At 39.0% G+C, this 19,064-nt stretch overlaps 1 protein-coding gene across 1 annotated transcript in view; it reads right to left on the minus strand.

The window, feature by feature from the left end:
- Positions 1-13,053, minus strand: part of LOC134056386 (3'-5' RNA helicase YTHDC2-like) — a 28,811-nt gene extending 15,758 nt beyond the window's left edge. Inside the window, exons 1-11 of the mRNA XM_062513151.1 lie at positions 12,879-13,053; positions 12,055-12,145; positions 11,466-11,662; positions 9,647-9,846; positions 8,845-9,011; positions 6,290-6,392; positions 4,967-5,123; positions 2,695-2,802; positions 1,521-1,669; positions 1,008-1,143; positions 537-663 (exon numbers count right to left, since the gene is read on the minus strand). Coding sequence (XP_062369135.1) covers positions 537-663; positions 1,008-1,143; positions 1,521-1,669; positions 2,695-2,802; positions 4,967-5,123; positions 6,290-6,392; positions 8,845-9,011; positions 9,647-9,846; positions 11,466-11,662; positions 12,055-12,145; positions 12,879-13,053 — 1,610 coding nt within the window. The remainder of the gene's footprint in view (positions 1-536; positions 664-1,007; positions 1,144-1,520; positions 1,670-2,694; positions 2,803-4,966; positions 5,124-6,289; positions 6,393-8,844; positions 9,012-9,646; positions 9,847-11,465; positions 11,663-12,054; positions 12,146-12,878) is intronic.
- Between the last annotated feature and the right edge of the window lie 6,011 nt (positions 13,054-19,064).

Here is a 19,064-nt window from a genome sequence, read left to right on the forward strand (position 1 = left end):
CCGCATTCCTTCCTAAGTTTTTCAAGTGTTAGTACACCAAATATCAGACCCCTGGTATCCTGATTCTCATCCTTCCATATGACAATTATTTACTTCTTTTAATTATTATTTAATTATTTCCCCTGTTTATAGGAAGACATACTTCACAATCACAAAACTTGAGTTTTTACAGATTCACAAATATTTTTACATGCTACAACATATTTAGAAATATAACACAAAGATCTTCTGATATAGGTTAACTCCATGAAAATAAGAATTGCCAAACATTTTGGTTCAATTCAGCAGATTACAGTATTTCTGCTGACCAGTGTCTTTAATAAAACCTATTGAAACAAGGTTTATAGCCCATAATCAAGACCATGTACAGAAAACAGTGTGATTAACAGGAGCTACAAACTCTTTGGGCTGTCAAAATCTATAGGTCTTACAGCAGTGTGATAAGTTAGCAAATTAACTTAGATGTTATAGAAGTTTAGTTCGTTCTCCTATATTGACAAATAAATGTATCTTTTGGATTTTCTGTTTGTTTTTACCAGCCATTGGATGATTTGAAGTGGATACTTGCTCCCATGCTGATCAGCTGTTCTATTTGACTCAAAAAGCCTCTCCCTGAAGAAATCATCAGAGCAGTTGCACCGGTTTCACTGTGCCTATAATCAACTGAGATGTAAAAAAAAAAATAAAAAAAAAAAAATCAGCAAACCAAATAGAAATGTTATTTCTTCATCTAAGTATAGTACAAATATCGCTTTAAAATTCCAGCCCACAGGGAATTTGTTTCCTCACTTTATCTCTGCAGTCAGTTCATGTGAATTCCACACTGTTTTAGAAACACACTTCTGTCAATATTTCAAAACTAACTAAACAATTTTTTAATTCTGCTAGCCTATTCATTTTTTCAGTAGGCATCAAAAAGCAAAGGTAACAACATCTGAAACTGGAGATAAAAGTAGCCATAAATTTGAAGTTCCTTGTTTTCTTGCGTAATAACACAGGAAACTTACCACTGACATTTTCAGTTAAAATAAGATGGAACACGTGAGCAAAGGAATCAATATCTTTATGTAACCAGATGTCAGAAAGACAGGAATCCATTTCTTTTACTATCCATGGTTCAAGGCAATTCACATCTTTCTCCATCTGAAGACAGAAAACAATATTGAAAGATTAATCTCTTCCAAGAGTTTTCTTTATTCTCATACATTACCCACAAAGAATTTGAATGGTTAGTTTTCCCAGCAGCAATCAGAAATCCAGCACTCAGGTATCAGTTAATACACTGATTGAGTCATATGCAAGTACTCCCACAATGGCAGTCAAGCCATTTGATCTAAGAAAATGTTGTGTACAACGACCATAATTAAAAAGCACACTTCAGCTAGAGCAGTTCATCCTAATAAAGTAATCTTTATAATACGTTAATATTCTGAGAGACTCTACTGCACTGTCTTTAGAAAACAGATTCTAGCAATACAACGCAAATATAAACATCTCTTCGAACAAAAAGAAAAACTTACGAGTTGATTAAATACTGTGTCACCACCATCATCCAACCATTTGTACTCTTCATTTGCCTTTGGAATCAATTTTTGTCTCCGAGATGCCAGTTTGTGAGTGTTTTCTTCAGCTGAACACCACTCAGCGAGAGTGTTCTTCTGCTTCTCTTCTAGAATGCAAAGTATTTCCCAAGAAAGTTTTGCGTCATTTTTATTATCCATTGTTTTCTACTAAAAAAAATAGTTACAGCAGGTAAAGTTTAACCTATTTAACCTCTTCTATTTAATCTAGAAAGCTACTACCACTCCAACGTAAATGGTATGTGTAAAGGTACCCAAAGTGCACCACTGCAAACAAGGGCTCTACGAACAAGGCAAAACCCACCATTTTGGTGGGTTCATTCAAGCTTCCATTATTCCAAACTACTGCATTCAAAGGAGCAATCTCAGCTCAGAACTTTCTCTAGAAGTGAAAGGCTGAAGACAAGGGATACACTCCCTGCACGTAACAACGCTTTTTTGTACACTAGTGGAAGAAACAGTAGAAAACACCAGCATCTTAACTGAACTTTTCTGTCCCCAGTGATCAGAGCTGAGCACTGTGATAAATATCCAGTTAGGACTGTATGTTATAGCTTTGGGGTTTGCGTTTTTTAAAAAAAATTTCCTTAAATAATCATGGGATCATTGTTTACATTGCTTATCATTGCCAGGAAAACTTCTGAAGTAGTATCTTCCTAATCAACTGAAAACCAATTATGTTGAGCTCAAGAGTGTTAAGACTTATAAAAAATACATCCATGCCTGAAGAATGCAGTGAAAGATATTACTGAAGTGTATAAAATCCTGCCTGCTTTAATAGCTGCACTTCAATTCACACCCAAAGGTACAGTGTTTATGTGGGCAGATACCCCAATTACATGTAACTGCACACCATAGTAATTAATAAAAAATATGACATTTATTAACTGAAAGCAAAAAGAATGCAACCACTGGATCAAAGTGACTTTTTTTCTTTAATTGCATAAACTATTTCAATCATGTAAATACTGAGAGTTTAAAGATACTTGCTGTCATCTAATCACATCTCATTTAACCTCCTGACTTGAGAATTTTAACAGAAAATAATCCTGTTAATTGTTTGTTCAATCAATGATTCTCACTGCCAACTCTTACAATTAAGAAGTCCACCAACCTTGGTGCTTCTCATTTTTGTACTTTACCATCTCTTTGTTTGTATACCCAGTGCTTCGTAAAATGTCCTCCAGAAACATCTCTTTAACTTCAAAAGCTCTTCCTTGGACTAAAAGTATAAAAAAATCCATCAAAGATTATATATTCACTAGCTTCACTTACAGCATTTATTTTTTTTTTCAATTATCTTTGCTGGAGTTTATTTTTCTGAAAATTATACAAAACAAAACATTTCCAAAGTAAAAAGTCACCTTGTTTCTCATCAACCTCTTCAATTTTATCATGTGCTAGAGCAAGAGATGTTCACAAGATTTACCATTATTAACTCCAAAATTTTTTCAATTAGAAAACAGCCGTTTTTGTTTAGGGTTATAAACAAGAACTCACCATGTAAGGTTGCCACCTGGATTTAAAATGCAATTAATTAATAAGCAATGAATATAGCTTTGTGCAAGGTTGCACAAGGAGACAGTACATCTTTGTACTGAACTACTTTCTTTTCATGAGAAGTATGTGACGATATTGATTTATCTCAACTACCTCAACTAATTTAGCAAAGCTGGGCTTTCTTTACCGAATACTTCTTGACAGATGAGACATCCCAGTGGTCTTCAGCTTCTAATAATTTATCCTGACTTATTTTTCAACACGACTCTTTTCTAGACCCTATCTGTGTATATTAAAGGATACTTTTTGCATGAACAATTAAAATCCCTACCTTTTTTTTTCTAGTCTCTTAAGATGACTTTAGATCACTCAGGATTTTCCTTCAGAAAGAACAATCCTCAATTCACATACTTTTAAAAACTGTCACAGAGGAACTCCTCCAACAATGATCACAAACTCTGTGAACTACAGGAATCCACAACCACAAAATGTTGGTTTCTGTGGTCAGGATTTTGTCAGCCATATTGCTGGAGGAGAATCAAACCTTTTTGTTACATTAATAGACAAAGCCACTTCTTTTAATTCTTAAATTCCCAAGGAAAAAAAAAAAAAAAAGGAAAAAATCCCATCAAAAATCCCATCATTTCAATTGCTATTGGCCTGTCACATTAGCAGCATAAGCACTGTGGTAAACTGGAGAGATTGCCATCCGAATTTCCAACACAAATATCCTGATCTAAAAGAACAGGAAGCTACAGAAAGAGTAAAACTGGAAGGCCACACAACAATTACACCTGAGGCTGCCCCTTGCAAAAAAAATTCAGAGAATATGGGATCATGTGCAATTTCCAGATTCCTGTCTCCAACAAGATGCAAGCCTTAATTTTACTATGCAGAAATTCAAAGCTGGGGACTAGAAATAAACACTTCTATCTGTAAAAAAAAAAAACGGAAAAAGAGGTTTCCTTCTCCAAACATTTGCTAAAACAACCCAGTAAGCAATCCCACCCATTTCCTAAAACTGTTGAGATGCTTTTAAAACAGGCTGATACTCAGAGAATCCACCCAATTGTCAAATAAAGCATTTATCTTAAAAGCTACTTTCCAAAACACATTAAACTTGGACATCATTGTTGAAAAAGTAAGAGGATGCCAAGGTGCCAGAGGAGTTCGCCTATACAGAAAACCTGCAACCCAGGAGGATGGGGAAAAAAAAGAAAACAACACAAACAAAACCCCCATCTCCCACACATCTATATTTTGCCTCTACGAAAGATTAGTCAAATTAAATTAAAAGAGCAATAATGGTAACTTCTTTGCATCTGAATGTAATCTAACTGCAGGAAATAAGCCTGAACATAAACTAAGAGAAATAGTTTTGAATGGCTACTGATTTCCTTTACATCTAAGAATCATGTGATTCAAGCATGAAAGCCAATCTGCCTAGGCCTGTATTTCTGAACTGAAGAGGTACAGTTTTACAGTCTGTGTTTTATTCAGTAACAACCTTCATGAGGCCTCAAGACTTAGAATCTACTGGAATGTATTAACATGTATCACACTCATGTAGCTCAGAAGTCCTGTATCAGCATGAAGACAGCACTTCAATAACCTTATCCTACCTCTTGAATTAACAGTGGAAAGAGGCAGGACATAACCTGCATTTACAGAACACTCCTAGTGATTGAAACACTTCACTCTGAAGTAGGTGCAAACTTAGGTGCAAAAAGCAGTTGCAAACAAGAAACTTCAAAAAACAACCAACAGGATTCCTGTAACTCTCAGTGTACTTATTCATCATGTGCCTTTACTCAGAATAGTTTGCTACAGTTTAGTAAGTCTCAGGACAGGTAGACTCAGATTTAAGAGTGAAGATAAATACTTACTATGTATTACTGGGCAGCTTCCAAAATATCTAATAAAGAGATTTGCATCTAGAGCAGCACTAGAAATAATTAGCTTTAAATTAGGCTGGTTTTGCAGCACATCTCTCAGTTTTATTAGCAAGAAGTCGCTAAACCTATCCCTCTCATGTACTTCATCCTATAACAAAAGGGAAAATAGATTCAAAATCAAAACTTCTGACAAACACAAACTACTTTTTAAAATAAAATATATTGTTAGGTGGCACACTAGAGAAGCCTTAAAATGTCTAAGAATAGTTTAAGTAATAGAGTTTTTTTAAAAAACTATCCATAAGCAAAAATAAACTTCAGAAGGCTTTTATCAGAGCTGAGTGCACTGCAGTGCTGAATCTGTGCACACCTCAACTTCAGAGGCCAAAATGAATATCTGAAACCTCGCTAATTTTTTATTTGAAGCCCACTTTCAAGAAAAGGGCACAAGCCACAAATCCTACAAACCTTATTTTAGTGAATTCTCACTTCACCACTGACAACATTTAATGAAATGTATGACACCACACAATCAGAAAAAAACATAGATTGCTGAGACAAGTCATACGCAAAGCCTATAAATTAAGGTACATAATTGATTAATCATCTGTCATTCTTCTGTTTTCTTTTCTACTACGAATGAACGAAGCAAGGACTCATCTACAAGGTTTGCAGTTTGACATCATAAATGCACAGATCATTCCCATGTTTTTTAACTTTGATAAACAGCTAGACACCTAAACTTGCCATGATTTATTTTAATCCTCACTACTTAAATCTTGCCATAAACATTCTAGCTCCCCTTACTCATTAAATTCACAATTGGACTGTTAACATGAACACACCTGGATCATTTGCTAGCAATTAGACTGCACATTATCTTGAAAACACTGGGCAAACAAATGGACTGAAAACCTGGTATTGGTAAAACAATGGTAACAGAAATTCTCACATGATCCCACTGAAGCACATCAATGTAAGCCTCCCTAAGGCTTTTCTGATGACAGGGGAAGTTCAGAAAAACTTACACTCCTGTCCTCCTCAACTCCTCCCGATTCCACAACTGGCATGAAAATTAAATAAGATATTTTTACAGGAAAAAAAAAAACAAAAACACACAGAAAAACACCAAAATCCACAAAACATGCATGCTACTCTAAAGACTCAGAAAGTCTTTAAAACCGATTCAGTGTCTACCAAACAAAACCACCTAAAATGCTCAGCAAATTTAAATAAAACAAGCAAGGACCTCATTTTCCAAAGCAATACTCCAAAGTATTGCTCCAACCCACATGAAAGCCACAGGATGCTCACCACAATAACATGAGTCACGGTGGAGAGGGTGCTGTCTCCTGCCATCAGCGTGCCAAGGAGCATGTCATTAGTGCAGAATGTTACCAGTGTCTTTGGAGAAACCCTGTGGAACAAATCACAGAGACAGCTCAGGACTTTTGCACCATTTAAAGGCTGCTAGCTTTCCACAGCTCAAAAATTACAACAGCTGCTCACCAGAAGAGGAATTACAGTTGTCTCCCCAAAAGATTCATGCACACCACTTATTCTTAAACTACGCCTTTTCTCAGAAATTTCCTAACAATTCTTAATGTTTGCACCCCAACGGATTAATTGAAAAAATAAGATTCAGATTGTAATAAATAAGGAAGTTAAACAGAACTGTGAGAAACTCTGCATGTCATTTAATTTACTAGAAAATTCCATATGGAAAAACAGGTTCCAATTCCTCAGCATATGCTTGGATATAGCCTTTTTATTTGCCTACATGGGGTGGGATGATCCTGGTAGGATGCCAAGTACCTACCCAGCCACTCCATCTGTCCTCTCCATGAGCAGGGGAGTGGAAACACAACAGGGTCAAGAGAAGGACAAGAAGAGATGTGGGTCTCTCCCATGGGCGACAGTCCTTCGTGAGCTTCTCCAGTGTGAGTCCTTCCCATGGCCTGCAGTTCTTCATGAAGTGCTGCAGCACAGGTCCCTTTCCACAGGGTGCAGTGCTTCAGGAACAGCCTGCTTCAGCATGGGACCCTGACAGGGTCACAATCCTGACGGCAAACCTGGCTTTGTGTGGGCTACCTCCATGGGGTCACAGGTTCTGCCAGGAGCCCGTTTCAGCACAGACTTCCCAGACCACAGCCTCCTTCAAGTATCCACCTGCTCCAACACGGAGTACTGCACAGGGGTGTCCCTGCTGCACCGTGGACCTCCACAGGCTGCAGGGGCACAACTGCCTTACCATGGGCTGCACCATGAGCTGCACCATGGGCTGCTCTGGCATTTGGGGCACCTCCTCCCCTCCTGCACTGACTTTCCTGTCTGCTCCTTTCACATGCCCTCACTGCTCTCCTTGAACTGCTGCCTCCATTGTGCAGGTTTTTCTCCCCTGCTTCCCACTATCCGAGAGGCACTACCACCATCACAGATGGGCTCAGCCTCAGCTAGAGGCAGGTCTGTCTTGGCTAGCACCAGCTCTATCAGACATGGGAGAGGCTTCTGGCATCTTCTCACAGAAGCCTCCCCACAGCTCCCAAAGCCTTGCCCTGCAAACCCAATAGAGTACAGCTGAGTAAATCACAGAGTAATCAGCTGATCCTCTGATTTTTCAGGAGGTGAAAATGGACTGAAATGCAACTATTCTATACCTGGGGCAGAGTTAGCTGTCCTAGTAAAAGCAGCAATTCTACTTCTACAAGTCACTACTTCCTCCCATACTGCCATCCTAAAGGAGCTGAAAAGTTCCTTTGTACTGTACTCTACAGCTCTTCTCTGGAAGACAGTTTAGAAAGCTTTAAACATTAGACTTCTGTGTTACTATAAACACTTCTAAACATCTCCACTCCAGGTCTTTTTTGTCCACAGCTCAAAATACTGTCATCTCTCCCTTTCAGTGTTTCTCTGGAGTAAATGTCTTGATTCTTCTCAAGAAAAAGATTTCGGATTTTCTGCACTACTTCCAGTAGTTCTTCCATTTTTATCTGACCTCGTTCTTCTGCCAGTATAGTACTTCCATACATTAATCATCCATCTTATTTGTGGTGCATCTTCACTAGCTCTTCTAATCCCTTAGAGCCTTGTGAGCTTTCATACAGACATCTGAATTCTTATTGCGACTTTGTTGTTCAAGTGCATTCCTTTTCATCAGCTATATTCTATCTCTGTTCATTCAAGCAACACAACCTTTTGCCATCTTCTGGTCACTCATATCTCAGCCATTGCTCCTTACCTGAAATGTCACTGGCTACACAGTGCAAAGATGTTAAAACCCCCACACAATCCATTCATGCTCTGCTTTGATCTCATCAAGGGATATCAAAATCTCTACTTTCACATCACTTCATGTTTTAAACACAAAAGCTGAAGCAGAGTAAATTTAGCCCAAAACTAGACTGGTAAATAATGCTCAGCTTCATCAGCCACTTTCCAATTTTGTTGTTTTCCCTTTTAAGACTCCTATCAACTCGCACTACATAACATTTGTTATAGCATGCTGGTCTTCTCACCTATCTTCAAAGCTTGGAGAACTTTTGGATCCACACAAGTTAAGAGGAAAGAGGCGAGGGGGGAAAGAGAGGAAAGTGCAGATTTGATCTGAAAATCACACAAGGATTTACACGCACACACTCTGCAGAGGAAATCAATAGAAAGCACTTGAAATTCAGTTCGAGAAGACAACCTGCTACATGTTCCTGCGAAACACAAGAAGAAAGTCATCCTGTTCGTTCTTAAGTATTCCTTACCTGCAATAACATAGCCACCTATAATTTATGGGCTGCATACCAAAGATGTTGCAGTTCAAATGTACTCAAGATTCACAATGCCAGCACAAGATCAACACTTAGAAATACCATTAGTACCTGCTTTCTAAGCGGATCTGGTAACCAATCGTCTGGCCAATCTTCTCTTTTCTTTCTGCTGCAACCCTTTCAGCCGCAGCAACAGCTGCTAAACGTCTTGGCTGGGTACAAAACACACGACAGGGAGTTCCATTCTTGCAGCAGTCATCAAGGATAAACTGAGGGATCTGTAAAGAAGGGGTTCAAATTCACTTTTTGAGAAAGTTACAGCTTTCTTAGCACAGGGAAACAATTTCATTTCATCCCAGTATTACACATTGCAAAAGACTTTTCATTAGAACTATCCCTGCAAACACACCTGAATCGGCAGAAAATAAATTTCTAAGTATAACCTCTTTAGGTTTGTTTTAGAGAAAAAACCTGCAGTGTCTCTCCTGCTTCAGAGAAATCTATTTTTAAAAAAGCCCTACAGATAATCAAATAATCTCTCATTTGAACACAAAAAATATGTTACTCTGGGTACTAAGAACAGATCTAGCCTTAGAAGTATATATATATATATACATACATACATATGTATGTACAAACATCACAGCACCTTCCCTTCCATATTTTGCATTATTTTAATGAAAAAATTGTATCCATCAGAAAATCATGAGGAACCATTTAAGCTTTTAGTGTCTATCTGCTGGCTTAGTGGTTCAAAAGCAAGAAAGTTAATTGGAACACGAGATTTCCAATCATACAGGAAAAGAAAAGCCTTAAAATGTCATAAAAATATCCCTTTATCACAAATGTTACATAACTGCCATTAGTTTAGTATGAATACAGTTATCTTTTTTATTTCATTGAAGAAACATACTTGAGTAGTTTTTCCTGATCCAGTCTCTCCTATAATCAAAACGATTTTATTGTCCTTTATTATTTGGACGATTTCTTCCTGTTTTTCAAAAACTGGTAGTGATTGCCTGAAGGAATCAAACTCTGATTCCCCTCTTTTCACTGGGATCTGGGGGATACCATCATTAAGTCGACAACTTCTCTTGTTCACTTCTTTGTTTTCTGTGAAGAGAAGTTAAAAGTTTATTTATACAGATACAGAGGAAGGTCGTATAAAATCACTGCTCAAAAACTGCTCTTCAGAATTAATGTTGCTGACTTTTATGCATCCCTGTGGGTAAAGTGACAAGCCCATCACACATTTAGAAGTCATACTTATAGCAACACATCCTCCTGAAGTATTTCAAATAGACATTTTCCAAAACGGTTATTACTTTCATAGGTATTTTGAACAAAACCAGAGTCTTCCAGAGCATTGTCAAAAAAGTCAAAAAAGCCTACCAAGAGCAAAAGGAGAAAGAGAAACTAAACCAGTGAAAAACAGCCTGGTGTATTTTGATGGCCTTTTTATCAGCATCCATGCTTTACATCTGTACTTTTCCCTAGAAAACACACTTACAGAGTTAAACCTATAAGCTATTCCACGAAGTTGCCTGAAATCATACTCATTCAAGCATGCTATATCCAGAGTCCTGAACCCCACATAATAGTGTGATGTGTTAGAAAGCAGGTCATAAGTAGCTGAAAAACATGCACCTCTCCTGAGCCAGAGACTTCAACTGCAGCCCTGGAAGTGCAACTCTGTAATTCCTTGATAATTACTTTCCAGAAGAATGAGAAGCTTGCTGTAAGCTCAATTATACGTATTTAATGTGATTAGCAGTTTCCTGTACTAAACTACAAGCTCTGTTGTACCAAGACAAACACAGACTAAGAGATCAGGAGAACTAAAAACACATTCTTGAGAAACAGAGAAAGACAAATGTTAGACTGTTCATTAACTTACCCCTTCCATTCCTAAGACATTGTGTTTCAGTACCTTTATTATAGCTTCCCTGTGCTCACTAAACAATCCCATTAAACAACTGAAAAAAATAGCAAAGGAAGCACTTAAAGAACACACATCATGTATCAGAAATATGCAATTAAAGAAGGCATATTGGTACAAGTGTTTTCTGCTCACTATATCCACCTCTGCACACAGAAACACAGCGTAACTCTTCCACTTGTAGCTGCTAAAGCAGTAATTTAGATGAAAGCGTTGCATTTAAAAAAACCCCAACATTTTATTAGGAGTTTGTCTTTCAGTGTTTATCTTTCATTTGAACTCTTTCATATTCTAGAAATCAAGATGTCTGGACAGTAGTCTCTTAAGGACCAAATCTATTTTGCAGAGATGAAGAAACAAAAACCAAACTTCCCAATTTATCAAGGACACGAACTTCTATAAGCAGAACCGCCAACCTCATTTTCTCATTAGGGTGTTCTTATGGCATCATGGTAACACCCTGACTCTTCAGTCCCACCTCACAGCACTTGTATGAAGCCACATTTCACAAATGTGCTTCCAAAAAGATTTGCCTGGAACTGGCTCAAAGGTTCTAAATTAACTCAGCACAAGGTAAGATATTGCAATATGCATGATATGACTGCCCAAGTTCCTCACAACACCAGTTATAGAAGACCTTAAAAGCAAGGAAAAATCATGTTTGTTTCAAGGTGTCCATCAGGACATGAGAAGGGACAGAACAGAAGGAGGTTTGTTTTTTCCCTGGGCTGCAGGTTGTTTTTTCCACTGGCATTGATGGACAAGTCCAAATCAGAAGACATACCAAACATACCAGATTCAACAGCACAGGTATTTCCTCGCTCTGACCTTGGCAGGAGTTCTGTGTGTTCCTTATTTGTGACAGGAAAGCTCTCAATTACACTCCAAACAATGTGTCTTGTACGGAGAGCCAAGTCACAAGTCATGACTGCATGCGTCAGTTCTGACACATCCTTCTTCCTTGCAGTCAGGTATCGATTGGCTCCTTTTCTGTGAGGGAGGAAAACATATCTTAGGAATAAGTAACTTAACTCTAGGTTAATTTTTATCTGTCAAGGTATGGGATTCTATGCAAAACCTTTGAAAAACAAACAGAGATCACTTTGATCACTTTGAAAGGTTTTTGAGAAGCTTCTTTAATGGACCCATTAAATCCATGAAGTATAAAAACAAGCTATCCCAAAATGCATGTTACAAGTTTTTCCAATGAAGCATGCAGCAATGAAAAAAGATACTTATTTCTATGTCTACTTTTACACTTTTTTCTCTAATACTATTCCTTGCTACACAGTAGGGTATGTTGAAAACTTCAATCAGGTTATCAGTAGGCATGAAATTCCATTCATCTGCACCAAAAAATGCAAAGCTGTACCCCAACTCACCCTTTGCTTTTAGGTACCAGTCCAAGAGACTGACAGCGCCGGCGAACAAATGCTCTTTCAGTACTAGTGAAACTAGAAGGAAATTCCAACTCTAGAACAAGAAATAATCATAAAAACCCAGTATCAATGCAACAGGCGGTAATCTTGGCATCTTATCTTAATGTTACAGAATCGCTGAATTGTTAGGATTGGAAGGGAGATCCCCCAGTGCAACCCCCCCTGCCAAGGCAGAGTCACCTGGAGCAGATGGGTTTGGGATGTCTCCAGAGGGGGAAATTCAACACTCTCCCTGGGCTGTGGTTCCAGTGCTCTGCCACCCTCAGTGGAAAGAATTTCTCCCTCGTGTTGAGATGGAACTTCTTGTGCTTTAATTTACACCATTGCTTCTTGTCCTGTCACCAAGAAGTCCACACTGCCCTCCTGGCATTCATCTTGGATATATTTATGCATTAATTATATTAATAATTAATATATTTATGCATTAATGAGATCTCCTCGCAGTCTTATCTAGGCTGAACAGGCCCAGCTCCCACACCTCTCCTGATAAGAAATGCTCTGGACATCTCATCTCATCTCATCTCATCTCATCTCATCTCATCTCATCTCATCTCATCTCATCTCATCTCATCTCATCTCATCTCAGTGGTCCCTGCTGGACTCCCTCCTGTGGGTCCCTCTCTCTGTCTGAGGAGCCCAGAACTGACACAGCACCACAGCTGTGCCGCACCAGGGCCGGGCAGAGGGGACAGGATCCCCACCCTGCCCCACTATCAGCGCCCGTCCAACACCCGCAGGTTCCCCCCAGGCCGGGCTGTGCCACGCACCCGCCTCGTCCCCGCTCCGGAACCGCTCCAGGGCGAGCTGCACCGCAATCTCCACCTCCTCGTCCACGACGACCTCCCTGAGGGCCTCGGCCCGGGCGCGCACCGCGGCGGAGGCAGCCGAGCCCCCCCTGGCCCCGCTGGGCTGCCGGCACGAGACCCGCCTGTGTCGCGACATGGCCTCCACACGGCCTCGACACCGGCACGGATACGGGCCCGTTGCTCCTCGGCCCGCGGGGCGATGCTGGCGGCAGGGCGGGGCGCGTCTGGGGTCACCCACAGCCGGAATCGCCCCCGGACGGAAGGAAATGGGCCCTTTTTCCCGCGTTAGGGTGTTAAAGCCTGCCTGACGTATGTGTATGGCCGTGACCAAAGAGTGGCAATGGTACCCTGTCTGGTCATAAATTACGTGATTTAATTGAATGGCATTCAACATAGGTGTGGCGGGGGTCATCTCGGCCCTCAGCGCCTCCAACCTGTGAAGTGCTACTTGCTCTTGATTTTGGATCGTCTTTTCCTGCTGTTTGACTCCACGCTGAGGACATGAGATAGAAATTAAACCCAAATCTCTTGGGCATGGCACAGGGCGCGGTATTGAGGGCTGCTGCTTTGGAAACAACATTAAGTCAGGAGGAGAGTACTTGGAAGAAGAGCTACTCAGTTGGGGAGAATTAAATGTACAGAAAAGAAACAGTAACTGATGTAGCTGGCTGGAAAATAGCTCTTAAGAGACCCATACCAAAGCTGTGTACAAAGCTCATTTCAGCATAATTCTGCACTGAGAGGTCACACTGGAGCTGAACGATTCATCTATTCTAATGATGGTTTGTTTTTTTTTTTTTTTCCGGTTTTCCAGTACAGGTATCTGCCTATGTATCGTCAACCAAAGAGCTGTTCCTATGACATTCAGTACTGCCACCTTAGAGCACATCACAGTTATTATGGCAAATTAAACACTTAAGCTGAATAAAATGAGGATTACTCTTATCATCCTTGGTATCAACAGTAAAAACTGAGAGCTCATAATTCATTTGAAAAAGTCACATCAGAAATCCTTTTTTAAGAATTCATTTCTCTTAACAGTTTCTGTCTCTTAACAGCATCATCTTGCCTTCATATAGAAAAAAGCACCATTATTCTCAAAAGTTATACCTCAGGTTGAATTCTGCTATTGGTTTGCAATCCTGTAAATACAGTAACTAACTATCTGTTAGGTTAGGTCTCATCTATATGGCCAAGAGTGGGGTGAAGCTTGAGTATGTCCTGCATAACAAATGCCTTAATACATGCCTTTCTTCTTTCACTGCTTTTTTGAATCTCTGATGCTATTAGAAGGGTGAAAAATAGGAGAATGTAGTCACCCATGTGCTGCCTGCTGCAGCCCTGCTAAAGACAAAATTGCAGTCTGCACTCAACACATGAAAAAACATGAGCAAAGACAGAATTGTGCTTACCCAAGCTCTTAGACATGGAGGTTTTATTTATATATAGTCTCTTAATAAAAACTTCTAGATGTGGATTTTCATACTAGAATTAGCAACCTGTAAGTCTTTAAAAATTCTGTTTTCGTGATTAACCTCAGAAATACCTTCTGGCTGATGTTTACTCAAAAACAAAAACAAAAACAAACCCTGGAATACGAATGAGTTCCTTCTATTAACATATGTCCAAATGTCCATGTATGTTTTAATAAGAAGAATCAAGAGGCTGCACAGTTTTATGCAAAAACACATCTGCATGTTTAAATACAATTAAGTATTCTTATTTTACCCTCCCTAGAGGCACTTCTGCTGACTTCTTTTAATTTTGTGGAATATTTTCTCTCTTGTAAACACTCTTATTTTCCAAAAAAGGTGCCAGTTCTGAGAAAAAGACCTGCAATGGAAGTTGGTGAAACAGTATTATCTATTATGTACTGTGTTAGATTGTGTCAGATTTCACTGCAAAATAGTCTTTCTGGTTTTTGTTTGTTTGGGATTTTTTAAAGATTTTTAAGTGCTGTAAAACTTATTAGCTGTTGAAATATAAGGATCACTGGTGAGCCAGTTCTTCAAGATCAAGTTAATGAAAAAGCACAAGATTTATTCATCTTTTCAGTTCCTTGGTTATAAAAACAAACAAACAAAACAAAACAAGACCCAAAAAATCCAATAGATAGGGTTTTTTTAAGCATTACAGTAAATTTGTAAGCAGACAGTTGTTGGCCGCTGTGATTATTAATGATCCCATCAAATAAGTTATGTATTTACACACATTGAGGAAAGTAAGACTGATGTGAAATTATATTGAGAGATATTTGTTTAATAAATTAACTGCAGTGAAAATGGGCTTCTTTTGCTTTACTGCACACTACTGTATACAATGATAGTTCCCCAGACCTTTGGCTGCTGATGTGGGCTTTATTTGGGTCATTGCCTCCATCCCATTTCTATAACCTCTCCTGTCATCTACTGACACATAATTTCTTATTTATCTGTCTTTTTCCACTTCCTTTACTCAAATTTTGGTGGTTTTTTTAGACATAATGGAAAAAGCCTTTCAATCACTTCTACCCCTGTAAAACAACCTCTCTCAGGTCCTCACTTGCCACAGTTCAGAGCTTGGGCTGTTGAACATCCAGGGAAAACTGGAACCCTTCAGTGGAGCTCAGGGCATCCATAGAGTTCAGGAGGGAATCCAGAATGAAGGCTGAGAAAGAGTATGATTCCCAACAGGGTCAAATATGCCCCAGCTCTTCTCACAGCTTTCTTCACTACTCCTCACTCCTAAATTGAGAAACTCCAGTTTCCAGGGTGAGCAAATGACTGAAGTCAGGAGGGAGAATGGGATGATCCTCTGCTAACAGATCTTCCTGTGTCTACATATAAAGGCAGGAGTTTAGGAGTAGACTGAAGGCAGAATGATTTCATGTGGTTGTGTGATTCATGTGGTTGTGTCTTTGCTGAAACTGGAACTGAGTGGAACTGATGGGCTCCTGATGGGAGCTGGGAAACTGATGGGGATTTATTTATCCAGAATATAATCTCCTGTTAGAATACTGTCTCACTGAAATATTTTGACTAAAATGATACCTATGTTGCAGAAATTTTCTGGAGCACAAAACACGTTTAACTATTCCAGTCATCAGTAGCCTGCAGAAAAAAGTTATTGAAGTTACTTCATAGTCACAGTCTACAAAAAGTCCATTTATTTTTACATGTGCCCCCATTTTTTTACCAAAGTAGTATTTATTAAAGAGAGCTTTTTTAAGCTTCAAATAACATACTTTGATAAAAAATAGTGGAAATATTCAATATTGGGTTTAGATGTATATACAAGAAATGAGGAAATTAACTTCCAACTTTCTGTATCCAAATTGTGGATCCTTATGTAAGATCCAAGAGTAGGAAGCTGTTTGAGTAGGAGAATAGTTTAGGATATTTTTGGAACAAGGAGCAAACCTGTCTCATTTCTATTCATCATCACAAAAAAGTACTCTTTTTAGAACAGTTTTACAAAGTGGTTGAGCATTTATAAAGGTGAAGAATGAGTAGGAAGCTTATCAAAAGAGGCATTAATAATCCATATAAAATTAATACTCTATCTAAAATATTTTCACTCCTAGATAAAATATCTCAGTTTTGCAGATTACTCTTGAGAGCAGGAGGAGAAAAATTGGAAAAATTTGCCTCACAAAAAAAATATTTTTTGAATATACTGTTTTGAGAATTTCCAAATAGTTTTATTGCAAAGAATACCACAGTAAGGGCTGCACAAGACTTTTATTTCTAAATGCAACTTGAAATCTAAAGTCTGTGATGAGAACAAAGTAAATCTAAGCAAAGTAATGTGAAGAAAGTAATACAGTAACTTCAAACCCAAGATTTTGATGAGAATTTAACTAGCAATTTCCTAGCTAAACCATGGCTCTGTTAGCAGCAGAGGCTACACAATGATGTTTTAAATAACATTAATTTGAACTCATATTATATGTCTGCTACTTTAAATTTTGCTACTATGAAGATCAAAAAGCAAAGATGGTCTTTATCTGAAGCCAACTGAAACACAGAATAATCCCTCCTTTGATAGCTCCAGGCATTGCTTTTGATCATAGTGCACATCAAAATCTTCAGTCTGAATACCTAAGCAGGAGCAGCAATTAGAATAGCTAATTCCCCCATCTATCTTACAGCAACATCAAAAATATGCATTTTTTAACTTACATCATAGAAAATAAAGTATGTTTTTAATTTCACTTCCTTAATGAGGAAAAGAAAAATATTACATAGGAAGTAACTTTTACTTAGCCCTTTTATTACCTGGGCATGGTTTATATAGGCTAGGCACAGATTTACATCTGAACATATTTGCATCTTAGTAGCTTGGTGTCCATGTGCAAAGTCATGTTATGTGAGTGCTGGTGGCCAAGCTAGCTCCACTCTGGTGCCATGTCCCAGCCTGGCCTGCAGCCCAGGGAGGTGTCTAATATCCTGGCTGACCTGGCTGGGATGGCTGGGTGAGTCCTGGTTGCCAGGTCCTGCCATGCCTTCCCAGGCAGTCTCTGCAACCTCTGGCTTCCCAGCCCCTCGAGATTTCGATTGTAATGCTGATACTACAAGCCGTGGATTGGGATCTGACCAGAGTGCAGAGGATCCAGGTGATTAGAAATTATAAGTTAAGTTGTATTATAAATTCCCTACCATCCTAGTTACAGACTGTACTATGTTGACTCTGCTCATAGAAATCTGTACCATTCTAATAATAAATTCTCTTCTATATCAATCATAACATTTTGTTAAGAAAACAGAGTTTTAATTGTATCTATGGTTTATGCTCATGCTCGCTCTACCAATATCACCAAGAGAAGCCACCTGTGCTGGACGACAGTGCCACTCAAGATAACAGTGACATGTCTATTAACCAAGAACCTCATGGAGCAACAGGGAACTTTTCAGCAAATATGTGAGAAGGGCTGGATGTAGTATTTAGGAAACTGAAAGAGATGGTGTTCTGGGCAGTTGGACTCTGGATACTCAGAAAGTTCTGTATTGCACACCCCTGGCTGCCTTGCTCAAAGGACTGTTACTAAATTAAACTTCCTGCTTGCAAATTAAGTTAGTGTTTCTTTTGTTGGTGGGTTTTGAAAGAGATTAGTAGAAAAATGCAACAGCTGAATGTTATCTAGAGGAAAGTTTTTATCTTTTTCTAGTCATTTGATTTTGGTCATTTGGCAGCTTTTTATGCAGCGACTTAAGTTGTTTTCTACTGCAAAACCATTTATGCCGGACTTCCCCTGGTCTTTCTGACCTGCCTCGGCCAGCTGGGGTCAGAGAGATAGGGGATTTTTATCCAGCATGGACAAAGGCAAAAGATTAGAGGAGGTTCTCCTTCCCGGGATGATTCAAGTTTATTGTCCTGAAGAGTTCCAGGGAGAAGAGGGGGCGAGCATGGGAAACGCGGGGTATTTTCTATCCCAAGTCAGGGGGCAGAGGAACCCTGTGTCACAGCCACTCAGGGCTGGCCAGGGGGAAAAGGGAGGGGTTAAGGGAAGGGGAGAACCACGCTACAAACCAAGAGGGGAAACAGAACAAACCATCCTCAGTGCAACACAAAACCATAAACGTGCATTACAACACATTTTTAGTTAGAGTGGTTTACAGTGCTTTTCTTTTCCTGTTGTTCAACACCTACTTTGAGCTAGACTTGACTTTCAAAGATCACATGAGCCTAAGTGTCCTGTTGATTTGATGGAAAGTCTGAGAAGTCCAGCATCTCTGGAAATCAGTCGTCTCCTACCCATCTTACAGAGATGTCAGATTTTGGGTATATAAATGTTGGAGATTAAGAGCAGCTAATTGTGCTACAGCATTGTTATTAACGTTTGCATTGACTGTCTGGTGTCTGCTTATTTGCATTTAGAATTCAGGTCATTATGGAAAATTAATATTGTAGAATATAGATTAATATTGAAAAACTACAGATTTATTTAATTTACATAGAAGACAAGCAAACAAATACCCAACGATTGACAGATAAAACCCACAGTCTTAAAGATAAAACTTACAAACTTTTAAAAGATTTCTTTTGAGAAATATCAAGCCTATTCTCCTACTCACAGCAGTACGGAACTCTCACTCCTTGCCCTCCTTCCTTGCTCTCTCTTTACAACTTTCTAGGTGCCATACACCCCGTGCACCTGGGATACTTCAG

This window comes from Cinclus cinclus, chromosome Z, assembly GCF_963662255.1.
Source record: "Cinclus cinclus chromosome Z, bCinCin1.1, whole genome shotgun sequence".
Taxonomy (NCBI): Eukaryota; Metazoa; Chordata; class Aves; order Passeriformes; family Cinclidae; genus Cinclus; species Cinclus cinclus.